Below are 23,549 nucleotides of genomic sequence, written 5' to 3'. Positions count from 1 at the left end.
ATTATCCCACCTCTGTTATCAGTAACTGTTGTTTGTTTTCTTTTCCTCCCATCCCTTCTGTGTCAACATTGGCTGTTCAACCTGCCACCTAAGACGTTGCCTCAGGGTTTGGATGCTCCACCGACGTTTACTCCTCCTCCTTCACTCCTTGGTTTGCCGTACCACCAGTGTGCTTCTCTTCATCAACAGTGTCCTGGACTTATGAACTTTTGTTCTGAATTATTATCCTTTATTATGGCAGTTCTTATTTTAGCCTCTATATTTCCTTTATTTCGTTCTAGCTGATTCTAACGCGCAAGAAAAGAGGGCTGTTCGCAGTCAAGTTACGTCATAATGGCATACATTGGTGTTTATTGGTTCTTGTAAATGAACTACAAATCGTTCCCCATTTGCTCATTTCTCTTCGCTTTTGGGATTTGTAGTTTTTCTTCACTTGCTGCTGTTTAATTAAAGCAAGAAAAGAAGCACATAATATTCGCCTCCGTGTCTTTAATAAAATTTAGACTTTCCGTCATAAACACTAGGAAAATCTACATTTTCATCATTTGAAGACACCCTAAAACTGTTATAATGAGAAGATGCAGAAGTGTGTTCATGGGTGCCAGCGAAACAAAGAAGAGACAAAGAAGAGCAGAAGGTTCAAAAGTGTCAATACATACACTGAGGGTCAGATTTACTAAGGACTTCTGTTGTCCTTGTGTGACACAAGTCATTGCAAGGAAATGCAAGTCCTTAAATGGGATTTACTAAGCCACAAAAAGCTACTTTACATGGATTTGTGTGATTTGGTAAATACAAAGTAACACAAGGCCTGCATTGGTGCTAGGCAGCACAAAGTATGTCAGTGAAAGGACAGAACAGAAATGCTTAATATCTTTGCTGCAAATATTGGGCATTTTTGGCCTCGCCCTTCATGAACCACAGCAAAGCAAGTTGCATTGCTGCATTATGTTGCATGAAAGAAAAGTAAATCTGCCCCAGTTACAACCAGAATCACAGTTTTTCCACAATCACACTTTGATGTCAAATGTGCACCTTGTCTTGGCTGCAAGACATGATCTTTCAGTTACCAAGTTTAGTGTTATTAACACAGCGGGCAAGTTGAGAACATAAATTCACATATATGCCATAATTATTATCATGTAGTTTGTATTAAGCAATTGCCATGTTACGAAAGCATTAGCATTATTGCACCCTGACACATATTTTAAATGCACTACCATTTTGCCATTACGTTTTGTACATTGCACAGTTTGGATCAGCTGTCCTAGTATCCATAGTCTCGTTCTGAACATGGTACAACAAAGCGAGGACTACAGGAGTTAGTTGAGGTAGCCTTTGATGCTCGCTAGCTATTTTTTTGCATTCAACATATTTCACACAGATAGGTGGTATCCCACATGTCTGTTTCCTTTATAAAGTGTACAAGTTGCATTAGTTAAGTATTCCACTGAGCAAGTTTTATTAATGTGCCTGCTTCTTTGGAGCCCTTGGCTTATTAGCAAATGTAAGTGAGAATTATACTGTAAAATTGATTAATCAACCCCATTTAAAAACAATTTTCCTTGGGGATAATCCTCATAAGTCTACCCTAAGGAAGGCGGGCTACCTTTGGTTGTTGGAATTCAGGTCATTTACTACAGCCCATCACTCTCAAAGATTTCTTCCCACCACATAGCAGGCTAGATATGTGCACATTTTACCTAACCAGAACATGATTGAATCTTTTTAATACCTTTACTTCCTATATGTTAGGAGGTAATCTATCCTGTGAACTAGAAGCACAACGTTCAAGACACTAAGCTAAAAATGAAAGCATATCTTCACATTGACCCTGAGCCGAACTGAACAATCAGTCAGAGGAGTAGTGAGACAACCAGAAGCTTTGGGCAGTGGCCGTACAGGCAGTGTCAGGGTGAGTGGTTGTAGTAGTTGGCACTGGTCATTTAAGTGGGCGACAGCCTTCTCAGAAACATTTTGGGCCCTAGTACTTTTTTTTTTTTTTTTTAGTGGACATCCTGGTGGGACGCTATCCTTTATACATGTATGTATTTGAAGGTAAAGTAAATCAATAGCATTGCTGTACCAGAGATAGAGTGAACCCTCACACAATATGAACTGCAAAAGGAAGAGAAACCTTGCACCTTTGCTTAGAGAGCTGGTAATATTTAAAAGAAAAAATGTGCAGTAACCTTTTCCCATTTACACTTTTCTGTAAATAACACTGGTTTGATGCAGGGGTGAAGCTTGGTATGTAAAATTGGGGGCGTATGAGCTTCAGATTTCTCAACAATCAGGCTGGCCCATAATGTTTAAATACCTTGGATGACATGCTGGTGCACAAGAGTGGCTTAGGGGCAGGGGAAAGGCAGAGGAATGGTGATGGGTAGGCCTACTAAGGGCGTGATTAATGAAAAGTTAGGGCTGCCTTTACATCATTGTTTGACGCAAAAGTGGTGCAAACTATCAAAATATAATTATATTTTGTTAGTTTGCGACGCTTTTACGTAAAAAAAAATGACGTAAAGGCGGTGCTAACTTTTCATAAATCAGGCCCCAAGTGAGATAAAGCACATTATTGAAATAACCAAAAAAAATTAAGTATTCCCAGACATACTGGCAGTGTGTGTGTGTGTGCGCGTTTGTGCGTGTAAAATTCCTGGTGAAATTCGACATAACACCTCCACATACCCGCCTGAAACCAACTACTTATCGCAAGATACACTTCTGGTTTAATGTGGTTTTACTGTTCACTGATTCCATCTGACAAGGCCACGGGTAAATTAAACAGACAAATTAGCAGAAAAGCAGTTAGTGGCCTTCATTCCGCATTTTCCCACTGAAACCTGTATACTATGTTGTAACGTTTTTTCGCCTGATGTCCTGTAGTTTAAATGAGGTTGTCAGTGTAATAAACATTATTGGTACTTATTCATTTAATTTATATGTACGTCTTATGTCAGCCTTCTTCTGAAGAGGCAGTGTACTCTGGCCTGACAGGGGCATCCATTTTTTGCTAATTTTATCGACTGTATAGTCTCCTAGTTTCTTTGGTATGCCAGGAGAGGTTATCAGGAGGAAACAGTAGTCCAAGGCCACTGCCACAAAGCAGTACCGATAGAAATCTGTCTAGCAGCTCTGCCGGCGGTATTTGAAAATTAGGAACAAATTAACCTCGCTTTCACTCAGGGCATGGCGGGGGAGAGGAGAATGACATTAGAATGTGTAATAGCTTTTCACAGTACTGCATTCATCATTAGGTGCATTTTTATGGGAAATAAATTATATGTCAGATTGCGTTTTCTGGCAGAAAATTGATAAACTGGGGACGTTTTCCTTCCGAGCACTTATCGATTGGCCCGTGACTGCATTCAGGTAGAGAGGTCGGTGCACAGCCACCTTTAAAATGTGTAAGAATGCACAGGTTTTCTCAGTTATATTTTCCCTGCCTGGTCGCCGCGTACCTCGTTGACGCAAGGCACGTTCTTGTTGCCATAGCAATATATGGAGAACAATAAACAGTAAATTGTAATCTGCTGGAAAAGAGAGATGCGTCGTTGGACTTCAGAGCAGTTTATCTCCCCGTAGTAATATGAATCAGGACTGGATAAAACGCATAGTAGTTTGGAGTGGGGCACATTTATAATCAAATCATAATTGGGTATCCTAATGAAAGCCACACCGTACAAAATGCCGAAAGGGACCCCAAAAAACACCATTATTCGTCAATTCAGCGGCAGCTAGTCACCTATTTGCATAAATTAGCTCGTACTTGGCTTCTCAAACCCGCTTAGGTGAATCAGTGAGGCTGTTTCACGGTCGGTTAGCCACAGACTGAAACCTTTACGTCAGGCAGTAAAACGCAGCAGAGAATGTTTGTAATTCCGGGTTTGCTCTGTTATTGCTGCTTCTCAAGAGGCAGCTTGACCTTCCCCTGTCAGTGGCACGGTTCACGGGGAAAGTAATGTAACAAAAGCTGCAAGAGTGCTCAGCATGTATAAATTGCCTGCAACCGCCACGATTAGACAGAACAACAGCTTAACGCTTTTAAACCGGTGTTAGCCAGCTCTTTGATGCAAGGTGACCTCGGCTTATTGCTTATACAAATGAAAATGTTTTTTTTCCTTTTTATTTCTAGACTTCTCGGGACCTGTCATGCTTCATTCAGTTTGAAAATGTGAATGTGTATTATGCGACGCACTGCAAAACAAAGTATAAAGCGCCAACCGACCACTGCTTTGTCCTGAAGGTATGTAGAGAATGTAGGCGGCGTCACGCCGTAACGTGAGGTTTGTTCTGTCGCTGTGACTGCGGACTTGGGTCTGTGGCCTCGGGTGCAGTGTGGCGTAGCGAGAAGGAGCGGTGCTGTTATAATTAGACCATAAGGCCATGAGTCAGAACTTGGTCTGTCTCGGCCTACAGTGCTCCCTTGGATATTTATGCTAAAGCACAATAATTGTCTGCAGATTGAATGCATTAATGTCCTACTTGGAAATGATCTTTGTGTCGGTGCCAGGAGCCATCGACTTAACCCACTGACTTGTATTTGCCACGATTCAAAATAGAAAAATAAAGCTGAAACATCATAATACGTTTTCTTGCAACCCCTAGAGTGGAATGAAAACAATTCGTGAATGTCACAAAAGTAACGATCACTTTAAAAAAGAAAAAAAGCTTTGGTTAAGCGTCATAAATGTTTAAAAATCAGTTTAATCCAATGTTAGATTTGGGCTAAAGAGAACTGTAGCTGTATACTCAGCCTCATGTTTTCACCCAAAAATAATAATGTAAATGTCTGCATGCGTACATACAGATTTTTCACCAGTACATGACTTGCACACTCGGCTGGACATGATGTTACACTGTACACTTATATGGCTCTGTTACATTGACGACCTGGAACAGGTGCTTCCAGACCGAAGCCCAGTGTGGGCACATAGATGGCAAAATTGCCGACATGGTGCCTTCAAGTGACAGCATGTTAAGAGGAGGCCTACAGAGGTGACATTGAAAATACATCACATAATGCTTATTAGAAAACAAGGTTCAACCAGTATTACTGTGATATTAAGGGAGGTCTTCAAGGTATACCTCAGCAGCATTTGTATCCAAGTGACACTTGGGGTAAGAAGTACCCTTAATGGGACTACCACACGAATGGAGAGACACATTGCAACTGTGGTAAACAGGCAAACCCTGAGCTAGGGCGTCTTAGGATGAGCATTGAGAAATGATGGAGCAGCTGTGCCTGTTAAAGTGGGCAGCGCACTGACTTGGGTTCTGAACGCAGCAAAAAAACATATAGCTTCAGACAGCAGAAGGGAGCCTAGGAGGGATCTCAGCATGTGATCTATGATTCAATGAGGGAATAATATGAAAGTCTGTACCGTGTTACTGATGGGACAGCTGTCCTCAGAAAAATGATTATTATTGAGATGGAAATATAGGCATTGAAAGATGAACAAAACATAAATCTGGATGCACCACCAACTCGAAGGAGGTCAAGAGGGCAATTTGAGACTTGGCTATGGGTAAAACTCTGGAAAACAATGGGTCCTTATCAGAGCTTTCTGACATATACAGTTCTCTCCTGGCAACCAGGTTCCAAGCATTAAGTCGAACATCCAGGAATACAGAGGTGTGCTACCAACAACGTGTAGGGAGGCTTTTATAATCACACTGCCAATGCCTGTCACGGAGCTAATGTAAGTGCTCCACATACAGGCCACTCTCACACCTGGACTGAAAACTTCTGGGTAAAGTGTTGGAAGCCTGGTTAACGCCCTTACTGGCTGAGCTCGTACATTTGAATGAGTTTTATCGGACAACAGAATATTGTGATAAACGTGCAATATCATGTTCATATAATAATACTGGAGAGACAGTGGCATGTCTGCAGTAGTGTCGGTTGCTTTCGTCTTCTCCACAAGATGGGCTTCAGTCCTGAGATTACACTTGGGTCAAACATACTATATAACAACCCAGAACCTAAAGTAAAGACTAGAAAAGTATTCTCCAAATATTTATCTGTATAAAAAGGCACATGTCAGATGTGCTGCCACTGTCTTGCTCTTTGCCTTGGCAATGGAGCCTTTGGTGTCTACAGTGTGGTGGGAAAGCTGAAGCATGGGAGTTAGACTGGGATGTAATTTAATTCCTCAGGATTGCAACAAAGTGGTTCCAACTGTCATTGACCCATTTGGAGACCTTTGGCAGAATAGCTGACCAGAGGATGAATAGGGGAATATCATACTTATTCCCACTGAAACCACCACAGGAATTAGGCCTGATGGCCTTATCTGAACTGCCATTGACATAGGAGCCAGGGCTGTAAACCTGGCATCCTTGGTGTGGTTCCCCTCTTTGCCTTCAGACTTCCTGTTTTTGCTGACTTAGAATTCTGTACACTTTACCACTGTTAAACAGTGCTAAAGTTCTTGTGCTCTTTCCCTAAAACATGATAACATTGGCATATACCCCACTGGCACATTTAATCTACGTATAAGACCCTAGTAAAGTACACTGCATGTGTCTGTAGATTAAATGCTACTAGCGGGCATGCAGCACTGATTGTGCCACCCACCTACATAGCCCTTTAAACATGTCTCAGGCCTGCCATTGCAGAGCCTGTGTGCGCATTTCTGAACTGCCATTCCAACTTGCAAAATAAACCTCTTGCCAGGCCCAAGTCTTCCTTTTTAATACATATAAGTAATCCCTAAAGTAGGACCTAGAAGGCCCTAAGTGCAGGGTGAAGTGTATTTTAAAAGATGGACATGTACTTTTAAGTTTTACATGTCCTGGTAGTGAAAAAACACTTAAATTCATTTTTCACTACTGCAAGGCCTATCTCTTCCATAGGATAACATTGGAGTTGCCTTATAACCTTTTATAAATATAATTAGGGCCGGCTTTAGCACTGGTGGCACCCAGTGCAACAGTCACTTTTGGCACCCCGCACCATGACCTCTTCCTCGGATTCCATCACTACCACTGGGCAAAAATGACCCTTATCTCTCCCTAGCCCTTCTCTCACATACATTTCATTTGTTTAAAATCATTGGTAAAGGTTGACTTTACTAGTAAGTAAAGGAGAAGCTGGGCACTGCCTCACTTGTACCTCAATAGGCTGTGTCCTGTCCAGACACAAAGCTCCACATAACCTCCTGTGGTGAGTCCGGAGCCAGGGCAAGAAAGGTAGAGACTCTGTGCACTTTAAAGTCATGTCTTTGGAGACCACCCACTTCAAATGCCCAACTGGGTATAAGTATTGGCCCTCTGACATCACCAACTCAGTATCCTTCTGGACCTGGGGATAATCTGCCACGAAGAAGGACCGCTGTGCTGCAGAAGGACTGCCACTCTGCTGGACTGCTACCCTGCTGGACTCCTGCTTTGCTGTGCAGACCTCCTGCCTGCTGCCCTCTTGCCTGGGAGTGAGATGGAGTGGACCAGCATCTCTCCAACACAGAACACAGATTGACTCCAGGGGCTAGTTGACTGGCCTCCTGATTTGAAGTCTCAGGGACATAAAAGACTTCCAACCACCCTGCTCCTTCACCTGGACTCTGCTAAATATGAGTCTGCCCAGCCAAGTGGTGCCACCCCAGTCCTGGCTCCTTGAAAGTGAGTCTAAGGTATTTACTCCAGCAGAACTGATGCATCCTCTGCAGCTGGAGCAGAACCAAAGCATCACCACTGCTTTGTGGAGCAGAACCGATGCATCGCTGCTACTGCATGGGTCAGAACCAATGCAGAATACTTGCATCATTGCTGCTTCCCGCACCTTGGGATCAGTGTATCAAATTTAAAACCACCACTGCAAGACTCTTTCCCCAGCGTATGCTCTTTGCATCCCTCGTGACAGCAGCCTGAACAACACAGGTACAGCACCACATTGCAGCCTCAGCACTCATCGAAGCTGATGCATCGCCTCAACTGCACAACGTATTCCTGACTCTGGTCTTCACATTTCAATCCCCATCAATGGAATCCTCAACAACAACGCAACAGGACCTCGCACCAGAGCCTCGCCGCATCTCATAACCAATGAATTGCCTTGGCTGTTCGACGCTTCTTTGTTTCAGATTCATGCAACGCTCCGCAACCAGGGTTTAAGCTACTTTGGTTCAGCGGGCCTAAATATGTCCCTATAGCCAGCCTGCGCTCCATCGTGGTCAGCCTGAACGTTTGATTTTCTCCCAGATCGGGAGGCTGCAAAGATGGAGTTTGAGCTGGCCAACCTGGCGAGCTACACCGTGGCCCAGCTCAAGGAGTTTTGTTGGGAGAGAGTTCAGACGGCTAAGAGGAGCACCAAAAAGGGGGAGCTCTAGAATGCTCTGAGAGCATAGGCAGAGGCTCATCAAGTGCTAAGCACAACAGATGACCAGGTGGAGGAGGAGAGTGAGGAAGGGGCACAGCAAGACCCACAGGAGGGTCTGTGACTCCAACCTGTTAAGGAGGAGGGTAACATTCTTTCAAGATTGTAGACCTCTTCAAATGCAGGAAGCAGTGTGTCCTCCCGCAACCTGTCCCCAGAGGAGCTGACAGAGCGGGAATGCAAACTGAAGATGGCTAAGCTTAATATGGAAGAAAAGAGGCTGGCCATAGAGCCAGCAAAGGAGAAGGCTGAGACTGAGAGAGTCTTAGAAGAAAATAAATTGGCCATAGAGGAGAGGAAATTGATGTTGGCTCACAAACTGAGTCTTAAGGAGCTAGGTCTAACAGCCAGGAGTCTTAAGGAGCTAGGTCTAACAGCCAGGCAGGCAGAGTCCAGCAGTGATGGTGGCCGCATTTCCTCAGTGCCCTCTGGAGACAAGAGGTTCCATATTCCTAAATGTCTGGTGCCTAACTTTGTTGTGGGAGATAGCATTGACAAGTGGTTCAGATTGCTTTACAGATGCCCAAGATCCCCGAGCAGGATTGGGTGCCTAGCCTGTGGAGGCATATCCCTAGTGAGGAGAGGGGCCAAATACTGGCCCTGGAGAAGGAAGACAGAATGAGGTATCATTCCATGAAGGAAGCCCTTGCCAGAAAGTATTGTCTAACCCCAGAAAAGTATAGGCAGATGTTTAGAGGCAGTCAGAAACTGGCTCAACAGACCTGGTGGACTGTGTTGATTCCTTTTTCAAAGCTCTGGATGGTTGGATGAAGGGCAGGGAAGTAAAGGATCACCAGGGGCTGTACAAGTTGATTGCAAAATAGCACATGTCCAGTCATTGTTTTGCAGATCTACTCCAGCACTTGATTGACAGTAAGCTCTCTGACCCCAGGGAGCTTGCTAAGAAGGCGAACCACTAGGTTAGCACCAGGGTCCTTAAGAAGGTATCTGGAGGAGGATCACCACAAGGGTGGGCCGGGTCCCCATCAGAAGAAGGAGGGGGAGATAAAAACAAAAACAAGGGGTTCTTTAAATGGCCCCAAACTAGTTTCTCGAATCAGAACTCCCATCCCCCAACTGAAAAGAAGAAAAGATGATTCTCTGACAGTGAGTCTTCAGGAAGGCACCCCTAAGTGTTATGTCATCAGGAAGGGCACTTCCAGGGGGATGTCAAAGTTCCAAAACAGTCACAGCCCGCCACCGGTGGGCAGTCACAGGGGCTGGCTAGTGTACTGATTGGGGAGGAGATTGTCCCTGATATTGTTGGGGACAGAGTAGAGGTTATCCTAGTGTCCCTGGGTGACAGAGAAATGGTACAGAGGACCCTCACATCTAGCAACACTAAGAAATATAGGCAGTGGGTGACCATCAAAGGGCAAAGGGCGTAGGCTCTGAGAGTTACTGTAGCCAGCGTCACAGCCGTCAGATGTAATCTGGTGCCCCCAGAGCAGGTAGTCCCTAATGCATTTGAACAAGTTGTTGCAGCTGACAACTGTGAGGGTCACTATCCAGTGGCTCTGGTTCCCATTGCATGGGGGGGGTTCCAGGTTTTTTGAGGGTAGCTGTGAGTCCGTTCATTGCCCATGAATTGTCTGCTTGGCAATGACCTGGAGCATACCGCATGGAAGGAGGTGGAGTTTGAGACCCACTTGGAGATGTTAGTTTGCCTGATCACACAGTCCATGGCAGCCCAAGAGGGTAGTCAGGAGGACCTGGAACCTAAAAGAATGGCTAAGAAGCCTGCCAGGAAGAGAAGGGGCAAGGGGCGCAGGAAACACACTTCTGAATCTCCCACGTTTCAAGAGGAGGCTGACCCTGAGTGAGACACTTTGGTGCCTACGGGGGAGGATGTGGCCAAACTAGGGAACCTGCCTGAGCTGACCAATCTGTAAGAGTAAGGGAATCCCACCATGGAGTTCTGCAGAGTGCATAAGAAATGCCCTACACTTGTGGGCCTACATCATCAGTCCAAGGGCCACAAGGCTGGCAACACCTCCGATGATCACCTGATTTACTGGGAGAATGGTTTTCTTTATAGCGAGCCTAAGGTTCCTGGCCCTGGTGTAAGCATGTGTTGGTGGTCCCCAAGTGCTACAGGGCCTTCCTACTGGAGCTGCCCAATGATGTACCCCTGATAGGTCACTTGGTGCAGAGCAAGACCTTCGACAGGCTTGTTACCCTCTTCTACTAGCCTCAAATGAGGAAGGCCTGAAGTACATTCTGCAGGTCCTGTCCTACCAGTGCCAAGTCAGGAGGGAACCACAAGGCTCCTCTAAAATCTTTTCCTGTCACTGGCATCCCCTTTGAAAGGGTGGACATCAACAGTGTTGGGCCTCTGGACCCCAAGACTGCTATGGGCAGTAGGTTCATCCTGTCTTGGTGGACCATGCTACCAAGAGGCTATCCCTCCGAGAAGAGTGACTGTGCCCACAGTGGTCAGGGCACTGATGTGGATCATTACCTGTGTGGGGTTCCAAAATAAGGTGGTAGTGTTGGACCAGCATACCAACTTCATGTCAGGATACATGAAGGACATATGAAAGGAGTGTATGGTAACCTACACGTTCTCCACTCTCTATCACCCTTATACCAGTGGGCTTGTTGAAAAGTTCAACACGACCCTTAAGGGCATGATAATGTGTCTGTCAGAACCCAGGAGGCGGAAGTGGGACATCCTTCTGCCGTGCCTTGTGTTTGCCTACAGGGAGGTACTGCAGAAGGGGATTGGCTTTAGCCCCTTTGAACGTCTTTCTGGGCACCCTGTGCAAGGACCTTTCAGTTTGGTGAAGGAGGGCTGGGAGCAAGTTCCTGGGAAGGCCCCCAGGATGTTGTCACTTACTTGTCTAGACTCTGCAGCCATACAATGCGCTTCTGGAAACTCACCAAGGAGAATCTGGAAGCCAGCTAAGTGGACATGAAATGGTGGTAGGACCAGAGTGCCACTCTGGTTGAGTTTCAGCCTGGTCAAAAAGTGTGGGTGAAGGGGCCCGTGAAGCCCAGGGCCCTGCAAAACCACTGGTCTGGCCGGTATGAGGTGAATTAGTGCAAGAGTGATGTAACCTGCCTGGTGGACCTCAAGGGTCTGTATGTTATTCGTCTCAAGCCCCAATTTGAGAGATCTGAGCTAACCATGCTCCTAGTCAATGATGATGGGCTGGAAGAGGAGAGTGAACCTCTCCCCGATCTCCTTTCTTCCTAAGTAGCAGGATGGGACAGTGGAGGATGCCAGCCTCTCCCCTACCATGACCCTAGGCCAACAGAGAGACTTCCGGCAGGTGTTGGGGCAGTTTGCCTCTTTATTTTCCCTTACCCCAGTACTCACTACATGATGTACCCATGATATTTATACTTGGGACAGCATGCCTGTGAAGAATACAATTTGTAGGTTGCCAGACAACGTGAGAGCCAGCATTAAGGAACAGCCTCCAAGATGCTGATGCTACGGGTTATTGAGTCTACAAACAGCCCTTGTTCCAGCTCAGTGATGTTGGTTCCCAGGGCTATCCCCCCAGGTGTCACACCTGAACTTAGGTTCTGTTTGCACTACCATGGGCTCAATGTGGTCCCCAAGACTGACACACTCCCCATCCCCCAAGCTGATGAGCTCATAGATCAGCTAGGAGCTGCCAAGTTCCTCACCATGTTTGATTTAACATCTGGATACTGGCAGATTGCCTTGACCGATGGAGCCAAAGAGAGGTCTGCATTCTGTACCCCAGAAGAGCACTTCCACGTATGGGTAATGCCTTTCCAGTTGAAGGATGCCCCCGCCACCTTCCAGAAGTTGCAGTCCAAACAGGTCTGGCTGGATTGGATTACTTAAGTATCACCTACCTAGACGGCATTGCAGTCTTCAGTTGTAGCTGGGAGGACCACCCGTGCCACCTCAATGAAGTGCTTCAGGATCTGAAGAGAGCAGGCCTGGCTATCAAGGCCAGTAAGTGCCAAATAGGGCAGAGGTGTTCTTGGGTCACCAAGTGGGGAGAGGGGAAGAGGCAAGGTGCAGCCTCTTCAGGCCAAATTTGAAACCATCGTGGACTGGGAGTCCCCCAAGACCCACAAAGAGTTGAGGGCCTGCTTAGACCTCACTGGCTATTACAGGAGATTTGTCAAGGGGTATGGCACCATTTTTCCCTCTTGACAGAGCTGAGTTCCACAAAGCAGCCACATCAGGTGATCTGAACAGAGGTGTGCCAGAAAGCTTTTAACACCCTGAAAGAGGCCATGAGCACAGCACCCCTGCTCAACGCCTCTGACATCTCCCAATAATTCATTGTGCAGACAGATGCCTCAGAGCATGGCATAGGGGCCGTTGCTATGACAGCTAAACAAAGAGGTACTGGATCAACCTGTAGCCTTCACCAGTTGGTACTTCCCATAGAACAGAAGTGAAGTGCAATAGAGAAGGAAGCATTTCAGTAATCTGGGCACTGAAGAAACTGAGACCATATCTGTTTGGTGCTCACTTCCGGGTTCAGACAGACCACAGGCCCCTCAGATGGTTAATGTTGACGAGGGGTGAGAAACCCAAACTGTTGAGGTGTTCCATCTTTCTACAGGGAATGGAGTTTGTGGTGGAACAGACCATGGCAATTCTGATAGTCTCTGAAGGTTCTTCTGCCTTAGTGAAGGGAACTCCCAAGGGTTCAACAGATCTCCCCACTTTCAGCTGGGGACATGTGTTAGACCTTGGATCCTTGGCATGGCTTCCCCTAACATTTTGCCTTCAGACCTCCTGTTTTTGCTGACTTTGTTTTTGCAGAGCTTATGGTTACAAACACTTCACCACTGCTAACCAGTACTGAAGTGCTTGTGCTCTTTCCCTAAAACATTGTAACATTGGCATATACCCCATTGGCATATTTATTCTACATATATGTCCCTAGTAAAGTGCAATACATGTGCCTACGGCCTATAGATTAAATGCTACTAGCGGGCCTGCAGCGCTGATTGTGCCACCCATTTAAGTATCCCTTTATATATGTCTCAGGCCTGCCATTGCAGGGCCTGTGTGTTCAGTATTGAACTGTCATTTCGACCTGGCAAAATAAGGCTTTTGCCAGACCCAAACCCTCCCATGTAATACATATAAGACACCCCTTAGGTAGGCCCTTGGCAACCCCAAGACAGGGATCATTTATTTAAAAACGTGGATATGTACTTTTAGGTTTTACATTTGCTGATAGTGAAAAACCTTAAAATTCATTTTTCACTACTGCAAGGCCTCTCTCTCCAATAGGATAACATTGGAGTTGCCTTATAACCTTTTATAAGAATAACTTTCAATTTGAAAGAGATAGATTTTCAAAGTTTGGTGTCTTCAAAATTCCAATTTAAAATTACAGCTTATGGTACAGTCGGATTTTAAATTGCAATTCTGAAAATGCCACTTTTAGAAAGTTAACATTTTCTTACTTAAGCCATTTGGTTCCTGCTGCCTGTCTGCTCACCTGTCTGGGGTCGGGTGACGGCTGGGCTTTGTGTATTTCTTCTAGACAGCCACACACAATGGAAGCTTAGGTATGACCTGATGGGCCTTTATGGGCCATCCTGAGCAGGATGAGAGGGAGGAGCTACACACACCCGCACTTAACCTCAATAGGCTGTGCCCTACCCACACACAAACAGCTGCATAACCCCCTGTATTGAGGAGTCCGGAGCCAGGGCAGGAAGAGCAGGGACTCTGCGCACTTCAAAGGTATATCCGAAGTTTCCCTCACTTCAAAGGCCCAACTGAGTATTCTGACACCACCTCTTCTGGACCTACAGATACTCTGCCAGGAAGGACTGCTGTGCTGCTGAAGGACTGCCACTCTGCAGGACTGCTACCCTACTGGACTCCTGCTTTGCCCTGCTGAACTCTTACCTGGGAGTGAGAAGGTCTGCACCTGCATTTTTCCAACCCATAACCCTGAGTGACTCCAGGCCTCCTGATATTAAGTCTCAGGGATGTAAAAGACATCGCAGCTCCTGCGTGGAGCATAACCAACACGTTGCTGCTACTGTGTGGGTCAGAACCGATGCATCAGACTTGCATTTCCGCTGCTCCCCGCATCTTTAGACTGATGCATCACATTCGGAACTGCCATTGCATGACGCTTTCCCTCACAGCTGTAGTGCTCATCGGAACCCACCCATCACCTCAACTGCACAATGCATCCCTAGCATCGGCCTTTGCATCACAAGCCCTGTCGACGGTATCCTTGACGATTACGCAATTGGACCTTGCACCGCAGCCTCAATGCATCTCTGAAGTGACGCATCACCTTCGCATCACAACACATCTTTCTTTCGGATCCATGCAATGCTCCGCACCCAGGATTTATGGTACTTTGGTTCAGTGAGCCTAACTGGGTTCCTGTAGCTGGCCTGTGCTTCATCATGGTTAGTCTGAACTTCTGACTTTTTCCAGGTCCTTCACAACCAGATAGCTAGAGTTGGTGCTTCTTGTTCCTAAGTGCTATTTTGCAGTTTTTTCTTTAAAAAGTCACAATTCAAGTTCTACTTATTGAATTTTTGTCATTTTGGTCTTGTTTAATTTATTAAATTGAGTTCTATTTTTCTTACCTGGTGTAGGATTCTTTTTATGTGATGTTTTCACATGTATACTGCTTGAAGTGTTGCACAAATACTTTACACATTGCTTTCAAGTTAACCCTGACTGCTGTGTGCCAAGCTTCCAGAGTGTGAGCACGGGTTAATTTGGGGTTTGCTTGTGCCTTACCCTGACAAGAATTGTGGTTGCAGCTTGACCAGGGCTCACATCCCAATCAACCAAAAAGCCAATTCCTTACAGTGAATTATAAATATTAGGCATGCAGACAGACCACACAGACGAGTCTCTGATTGCGGGAACATTGGGATCACATACTCAAGGGAACCAAGAATCGGCATCTTTCTTGAACTATTCCTCCTCTTGTCATGTGTGGAATCACTATCACTGAAATGATGGTGCTGCCCATTTATAGTTATTTAGTTCAGTCCAACTGTGGCTGCCGAAATGTCAGTTCATGGATATTAACATTACTTTAATGGACATAATATAGGGAGGGCACAGGCATAGGTTTTCTCTTAACAAATTGCAGCTGCCAAGCATGGCGCCTCCTACTTCCATGTGTCCTGAAGACCACACATAAGTATAAAATATAACTCCCACTGTCAATGATTTTCCTGAAGTATGAAAGAAAAATAAAGTAATAAAAACATCTAGAACATTCTCCAGTCGCCTCTTCATCTGTACCAATGTAACATATTTTTCAAGCATGTACATACAAAGAGAGTGACATGAAGTTCCATAATGAGACAAGGTAGTAAAGAATAAGAGAACATCTAAGAGTGCAGCAGTAGAACTGAGTAGAGCAATAGTGAAAGATGCAGCCCAAGTTACATGTATACTTAGTCTATAGAAAGCGCTGATAGCCATAGGTATGTGTATGTATATAAAAGGACTTCCAGAGTGAGAACCTAGTTCAAAAGCAATGCACTGTTGTGCAAAGAGGGAATACAGAGCAACAATAAAGGGCAGTGGTAGTACAAAAAAGTGGCTCATGAAAGGGGCATGAGTACAAGGGCTACTATTAGTGAGAGGTTGATCATTAGAGGGTTTAGTATGGGAACAGGGCTGTAATCAGGTAGGAGGAAAGCGTGGGTGGACAATCTTCCAATGAGTTATGTAGGTTAAAGGTTATAATTTACTGAAGTTTAAACTGAGCTCTTGACTGAATTTCTGTACAAGTCCAGGGATTTGGCATTCTTTATGAATTGCAGCACCAACCAACAGGGTCCATCTCACAAGATCCTCAAAGGAGCTGGTTATTATCTGCACACTAGTGAGTGCTAACACTCACATCAGCTTGTTGGACTCTAAGAGGCTCTGTCTACAGGTTGAAAACTAATGGTGAGATAATGAAACCTTCAGAGTGCCAATTGTTATGGGATAAGATCTAAAATATCCACCGTGGGTTAAGAGGGCTCTGGTCTTCAAGGACTACCGAAATCATAAAAAGACAATGACATCAAAGCTCTTTCGGAATGCTTGCGAAGCAGGTCGTGATGGTCGACTATGTTGATGGTAGTGGAGAAATTCAGTAAGATGAGAAAGCAGGGGTCCCACTGTATGTGATCTGGAGAGTGTTGTCATTCTCTTGGACAGTTGCTATATTCATGCCACCACGTAACCTAAAGTTGAGCAACACTATGTTGAACCTATTAAGGAGCAGGGTTGTGATAGCTATAGTTTATTAATTTTAATTCATGTAGGATTACCGCAAATCATTTATTGTCACTTTTCTATAGCCTAGGAACAGTTTGGAATAGGAATAGATGTAAAGAGAAAATTATTATAAATAGGTTAAAGAATCAGCCAGGAGGGCGGAGAGTCAGCTGATGAGAATACTCATCCATGTATACTAAGAAATGGTGTGAAATCCTTGAAGAGGAACCTAGAATGTCCTGTAGAAGCCTTAAACTACAATGCCAATGGCCTGTATGAGGCTTTCGGCTGGCTTTCTCAGCGATCTTTTCCAGAAACAGCAGTTGTGTAATTGAGTGGTAGTTTATAACTTAGACAAAATGCAGGTTTCTTTTCTTGAGGAGACAGTTTCTGCCCAATCTTGAACATTTAGGAAGGTGAATTGGAGAATGGACACACTGATGTTGTGTAACATTGCTTTTCTAGATATGTCCTTCTCGGTTGCTGATGGCATTATATCGTTCTCAAATGATGGGATCTACAGGGACTGCATTAGCTTGCTAGGTCACATGAAGATATAACATGGAACATAAATCATTTGGGTTTTTGCGTAGTGGGATCTCCATTGGACGTCGGGAATAGGTGTTGCATCATTCTGTTGTTAAAGCTTGTCCTAATTTTGTTTTAAGAAGTTGTGTAAAGCTGAGAGCTTCATACATGATGGCAGGATAGCTTCACTTCAAAGAAGAAAAAACACAAGGACCGGGCTGAGGAACCAAAGCAGCCATGGCAAAAATTCTCAAACAAGCCCCCCTCCCTTCGTCTCATGCAATCCCTCTCTTTCCATTCATCACTTTTCTCTCTGCCCTTCTCTCCACCCCTCTTCTGCCTTTCTGATTTTTTTTCTCCCCCCCCCCCCCCCCCCCCCCCCCCCTCCTCTTGCGTGCTTAACCTGGGAGCGGAGGAAAGGAACAGAAGCACTAGGAGCAACCATGCACATTTATTTAGGGGTCGCGGCCTCGACCCCCAGCTTGCCCTTAGCGATCCCTCACCCTCCTTTGCGACCCCCGGCCTCGGAGGAGGCAAATTCATTTCCAGGAACACAGGGGCAGCTCGTCCTTATGGACGTCATTTGGTTCTCCACTCTCTGTTTTCTATCAATATTCTATTACACTAATAGCGAATAATAATATATTATTCACTTTTAGTGTAATAAAAATGGAGCACAGTTAACTGGAATATGCTCTTTTATGGCAGCCGAGGCAAGTAAACATGATTTTAACTGTATGTTGTGTGCATGCTTGCGAGTGAGGGTGTGTTTGTGTGAGAGTGTATGTAAATGTAAATTTGTGTGCATGTATAACAATGTGTGGTGACTGAAAGTGGAGATCAAAGGGTGCGTGATGTCGCTTCCGCTACCCCAGGCATTTTGGTGATTTGACATTCATTGTGCGTCCCTGGAATTTCAAAACCAGCCTCCACGGGCTCCAGTCCACCCGGAAATTGTGTGATGGAATAAAAGGCCTGCCCCGCCGTGAAGACACATTAACCACAGGAAAGGAAATGGTTTTAAAACATTGATATATGCCTCTACAATTGAGAAGAATATTGTAAGCTCAAAGCCTGAATGAATCATTTCATTGATAGAGACTCTTAATTAGCTGTAATTTAAATTCCAAAACACCTGGAGTAAGTGTGGAAAGCTCAACTGTAAAAAAAAAATGTAGGGCATCATGGGAAATTCCTGAACAATATTTTAATCAAAGGGCATTGATAGGCCAATCAAATAACTAGCAGGGACAATCGCGTGCTAGCAAAAGCGAGAGTGGTCTTTATTCTCATATTAATACAACTTGAAATATATGGGTCTCATTTTTTTCTGAAAAGAAGTAAAACAGAGGCAATGTACAGAGCACAAAATAGTTACAGTGGCCAGATACTGTTATGAAACCAAGACTCCTGTAGGCATGGCACTGCTATACTCGAAAATGCTTACCTTGGCTCTGGGGAATTATTGCCAGAGATCAGGTAGCCGTGGGAGCTGTGGGTCTCTGTGGGCAGTGATGAGCGCTGTGGGCTCCTTTGCATCAGAAAGGACTGCCTTGCATTTCCTTCGTGGAGCTGTTTCAATGGTGCCTAATCGATGCTTGGATATGCAGTAGTGACGCGTTCCAGTCTCCATTCACACCCTCCCCTGACTGGAAAGTTGTGGATGTCCTGATATTCTTGTATCTTGCATCCCTCATGCTTTTAAATTCTAGAACTGCCCATTCAGTTCCAGATTTTTTCCAGTTCACGTTTTTGTGTTTGAGAAACAGTTGCCACCTAGTTCTTCCTATGCCTACCCTCCCCCTGCCAGGTCATAAGTCCATCCTACCTAAAGAAGGCTGAGTTTGCTATCTGGTGTTTTACAACTTTGGTTGCTTCGTTTTTTGCTCGCTTTGAGGAGTTCCCTGCCTACTTTCAAATGACAATTGCCATTCTTGCATTTGGATCCGCTGCTCTTGAACTGTTCGGTTCCTTCTGAGCTGAAAATGTAGTGTGTCTGTCAGGCTGACCTTTGTTCAGCCTGTCAAACACTCTTCATGAGGGGCAAAAGGTGGGGGGGGGTGGTTCCTCCGCCCTAAAGGACGGGCCGCGCCTGTTGAATCATCTACTGAGGTTTGCCCTATTGACAAGGTGAGTGTGGTGTTCTCAATGTTTTCCAAATGGAGGGCCTGGATTAGGAAACCAGTATGTCGGACAATCAGTGGAAGAGATCTTGTTATCTCCCACATGCCGGAGGTCAGTACTAGATTCAGTACACAAACAGGGTGGATTAATCAATTACAGCAGTTCTAATCTGATGACCATGGTATGTACAAATAGTAAAATATAACAAATATTGTAAGGTGCAAATTACTCAAATGGTAACAAGACAATAATCAATGCCAGTTTATACCGACCTCTTTAATAAAAATAGTTATTTACAATCCCAATAAATGACACATGTTTTGCCATCAGTGAAAGGCCTCCGTCCATATGTCCTTGTCTAGCATTACAAATTCTTCAGCCTGGGCTGTGGTAGGCTGCCAATGTGTGGAGATCCTACAGGTCTTAATTGTCCGACTGCCAGGTCGTCCAGTTATAAAAAATGTAAAAAGTGAGTATTTCTTCTCCAAAAAGGATAACGCTAAAATAAATAAAAACGGTAAAGCAATGGGGAAGTAGAGGGTGGAAAACTAAATGTTATAGAAATAAATATAAACTAACAAAAGTAAACAACTAATGAATTGCAGCGGAGGTTTCTCTGACGAGTGACTGTTAAGGCCCCCTTGGAGTCTTGTGGTATTATGTCATCCCTCCGCCCTTTTCTGTAACACTTGAAATCAGCCCACTGCATCTCCTCCTAAACCCCCATAAATCATTTGCGATACATTGCAACATAGCAGTTCCCTCTTGTTTGTGTCCTGCAGCTACTATGCTTGCTAAATTCCATATTTATAATCTGATGTGACCTAACAAAGCTAAGGCTTTGTCACCCCTATTGAGCCACAAACGTGATGTGCATCAGCTAAAAGAGCAGGGCACACTACCAGCACCTCCCCCTCATCACACCAAGGGTGATCCCACAAGTAGAGTGGATGGGTCTCTAATTCGTAATCATGGCTTAGGGTGACCGACCACCCATCCCTAATTTTCACGGACTGCCCGTAATTTCGCCCTGCCGTCCATTGTCCGTGATGAAGGGCTTAACGGACATCATTTGTCCGTAATTTGAGTCTTTCACTTAAAGGACAAAACGCAATTTGGACAGATCAGTTTTTTCAGCTGGACTGAAAAACAGGGAGTCTCCTCTTAGAGAGAGAGGGGCAGACAGATAAGAAACAGGCCTGCTTGCCAGGTTGTCGCCTTCCCTAAAGAAATGCAAACGTGTGCAACTGGTAGATCTGCAAATGCAAAGGAGCTTGGAAACCTGCATTGACTTTAATTAAAGGTGCCCCTTGAAGCTTTCTGATGACATCTGAAGATGTTTTCTTTTAAAGAGGTACTATAATGGTATTCCAAGGTGAGCTGTGGAGTGTGTGGTTTTAATGGACTGTTATAAAACATGTTAGTACTAGGTGTAAACTGTATATTATTCAAATCTGTATTTTAGAAGGACTTTTTTTTATTTAACCGAAATGTATTTGTGCATTTTGTAGCAGCCTATATTATAATGTGTGTAATGCATGTTTAAAATAAGGGCTTACACATTCACAGTTGTTTCAGGGACCTCAGTACCTTATAGTACTAACAAACATTGGCACAGCCAATAGGTCTGGTCTATGAAAGAATTATTGGCTTTGCCAATGTGTTTTAGACTTGTTATACACCAGAGTGGCTGCTGTTCAGCATGGCTAAAAGTTAGTTGCATAATGTTGTAGAGTGGAGTAGAGTGGCATAGGACCAGTTGCGTAGAGCACAGTGGTGCAGTGGGGTACAGTGTAGTTTTTGAAGTGCATTGGTGTGCAGTGCAGTGGTTTAGAGTGCAGTGGCATGGAGCATGGGGTAGAGTAGAGTGCTGTGGAGTAGAGTGGCATACAATAGAGTGGCAGAGAGTACAGTAGTGTAGAGTGATGCAGTGGCATAGAGTGTACGGTAGACTTGCGTGGCATAGAGTGCAGTGGCATAGAGTGGTGCAGAGTGGAATAGTGTAAAGTGGTGCAGTGCAGAGTAGAGTATAGTGCTGTAGAGTGCAGTGGCATAATGTGGAGTGATGCAGAGTAGAGTGGCATAAGTGCAGTGGCGTAGAGTGCAGTAGTACAGAGTAGAGTGGTGTAGAGTACAGTGGCGGAGAGTGCAATGTTGCAGAGTAGAGTGTTAGTGCAGTGGTGTAGAGTGGCACAGAGAGCAGTGGCGCAGAGTACAGTGGTGCAAAGTAGAGGGCAGTGGTGTAGAGTGCAGTGGCATAGAGTGACATGGGGCAGAGTAGAGTGGCAGAGTGCAGTGGAGCAGAGTGGCATACAATAGAGTGGCAGAGAGTGCAGTAGTGCACAGTGGTGCTGTGGCATAGAGTGCAGAGTAGACTCAAGTGACATAGAGTGCAGTGCATAGAATGGAGTTATGCAGAGTAGAGTGGTATAGAGTGCAGTGTAATAGAGTGTATTGGCACAGAATGCAGTAGTACAGAGTATAGTGGTGTAGAGTACAGTGGCGGCCAGTGCAGTGTTGCAGAGTAGAGTGTCAGAGTGCAGTGGTGTAGAGTGCAGTTGTTTGGAGTGCATTGGCATAGAGTGCAGTGGGGCAGAGTGGCGTAGAATAGACTGTTTTAGAGTAGAGTGCAGTGGCTTAGAGTGGAGAGGTGCACAGTAGGGTGCAGTGGCATAGAATGCAGTGGGGTAAAGTGGATTGTTTCACAGTAGAGTAAAGAGGTGCAGGGTAGAGTGGAGTTGCGTAGAGTGGCTTCAAATGTGATGGCGTAGAGGAAAGTGGTGTAGAGTGCCGTGGCATAGAGTGCAGTGGAGCAGAGTAGATTAGAGTGATGTACAGTGTATTGATGTAGAGTTCAGGGGCATAGAGTTGAGTGTCACAAAGTAAAGTGCACTAGCATAGAGTGTAGTAGCATAGAGTGTAGTAGCATAGAGTGCAGTGTTGCAGAGTGGCATATAGTGGAGTTGTGCGAATTAGATTGATGTTGCCTAGACTGGGGTGGTTTAATGTGCAGAGGCGCAGAGAGCAGTAGTGTAGAAAGGCGTAAAGTGCATTGGCATAGAGTAGAGTGGTACAGAGTAGAGTAGAGAGGTGTAGTGTGAAATAACAGAATGCAGTGGCATAGAGTGGAGTGGAGAAGAGTGCAGTGGCATGGAGTGGTGTAAAGTGGAGTGATGCAGAGTGAGGTGCAGTTGTATGGAGTGGTGCAGAGCAGAGTGGAGTATGCATGGTGTGGTAATACACTGTCATTACAGACAACACGTTTTTGATTGAAATGACGATTATATTTTTACAGACATACGGTTTTTCAAATAAGACTATACAGTGCACAGACGATGATGTGTGAAAATTGCATCACCTAATGCAATGATTTGTTTTAATCATATAAAGGTATTTGTTTCCAGCACAGTTCAGAATTAACAAAAATGTGCTTCATTTTTACTGCTAATTCTGATATATTCTGAAGTTTATTTCAATGTCATGTGATAGAAAAATATTTTTCTTAACCCCAGAATCCAGCAAGATTGTCACATAAATCCTCTCACTTTGAAGTCAGAGAAAGACAACTAAACACTAAGTTCCCACCAAAGACAAATGCACAGCAAATGTGATGAGATAAGAACAAGATTTACAGGCCTGTTTACAGAAAGGGAGTTCTCAGCAGGATACTGTAAATAAGGTTTGGGCAAGGGAAGGCATGAACTCAAGCTGCATAGCCTAAAACAAATAAAGCCATCAAATTGAAAGCAATGAAATGTGAGGTACAAACTACAAAGCCAATGGCAAGCAAAGGGCGGAATGCATTCCCAAGGAAGCTCTATGAATGTACTTAAAGTGACAGCTGTGGGATACTTTGTGGGGAAAGCCCAGTATTTTAGTCCAGTCCGTATCTTGCAGAGGTTTGGCCACATCAATCACCCAGGTAGTATGATGGAGCGGTCTTCATATTGCAGGAAAGGTCTGTACACCTATTCTATCAGTTTGCCACCAGTCCCTATAGTGTAGTGCTTCTGACACACCTCGTGTATGGTTAGTGCTAGGTGGCAAACATGAAATAGGGCATTTAATGATTGTTTAAGGTGGTTGTAAGTAAGGAGGTGACAGAGGTGAAGATGGTAATCTACCACAAGTGTTTGGAAATTTAATAGCTCGGCGTCCAGTAACAAATCCCCCAATTTTAAGACACCTGCAGCATGCCACTGATTGAGTTGCTCTGAGCACAGCTGTCCTGTGCAAGTGGGAAGACTTAGCAAAGGTAGTGCAGGAGCACAGGGTTTCTTCATGTCAGTGAGTTTACAGATTCTA

The 23,549-nt window shown here is 44.8% G+C and overlaps 1 protein-coding gene across 2 annotated transcripts in view; it reads left to right on the top strand.

Moving 5' to 3' along the window:
- APBB1IP (amyloid beta precursor protein binding family B member 1 interacting protein) overlaps positions 1 to 23,549 on the top strand; it is an 895,472-nt gene that overhangs the window by 763,071 nt on the left and 108,852 nt on the right. For both annotated transcript variants that reach the window (XM_069211356.1, XM_069211357.1), the window contains one exon: positions 4,139 to 4,249. In XM_069211356.1, coding sequence (XP_069067457.1) covers positions 4,139 to 4,249 — 111 coding nt within the window. The remainder of the gene's footprint in view (positions 1 to 4,138; positions 4,250 to 23,549) is intronic.

Source organism: Pleurodeles waltl, chromosome 10, assembly GCF_031143425.1.
Source record: "Pleurodeles waltl isolate 20211129_DDA chromosome 10, aPleWal1.hap1.20221129, whole genome shotgun sequence".
In the NCBI taxonomy this organism is placed as follows: domain Eukaryota; kingdom Metazoa; phylum Chordata; class Amphibia; order Caudata; family Salamandridae; genus Pleurodeles; species Pleurodeles waltl.
This window is presented reverse-complemented; position numbering and strand designations above follow the sequence as displayed.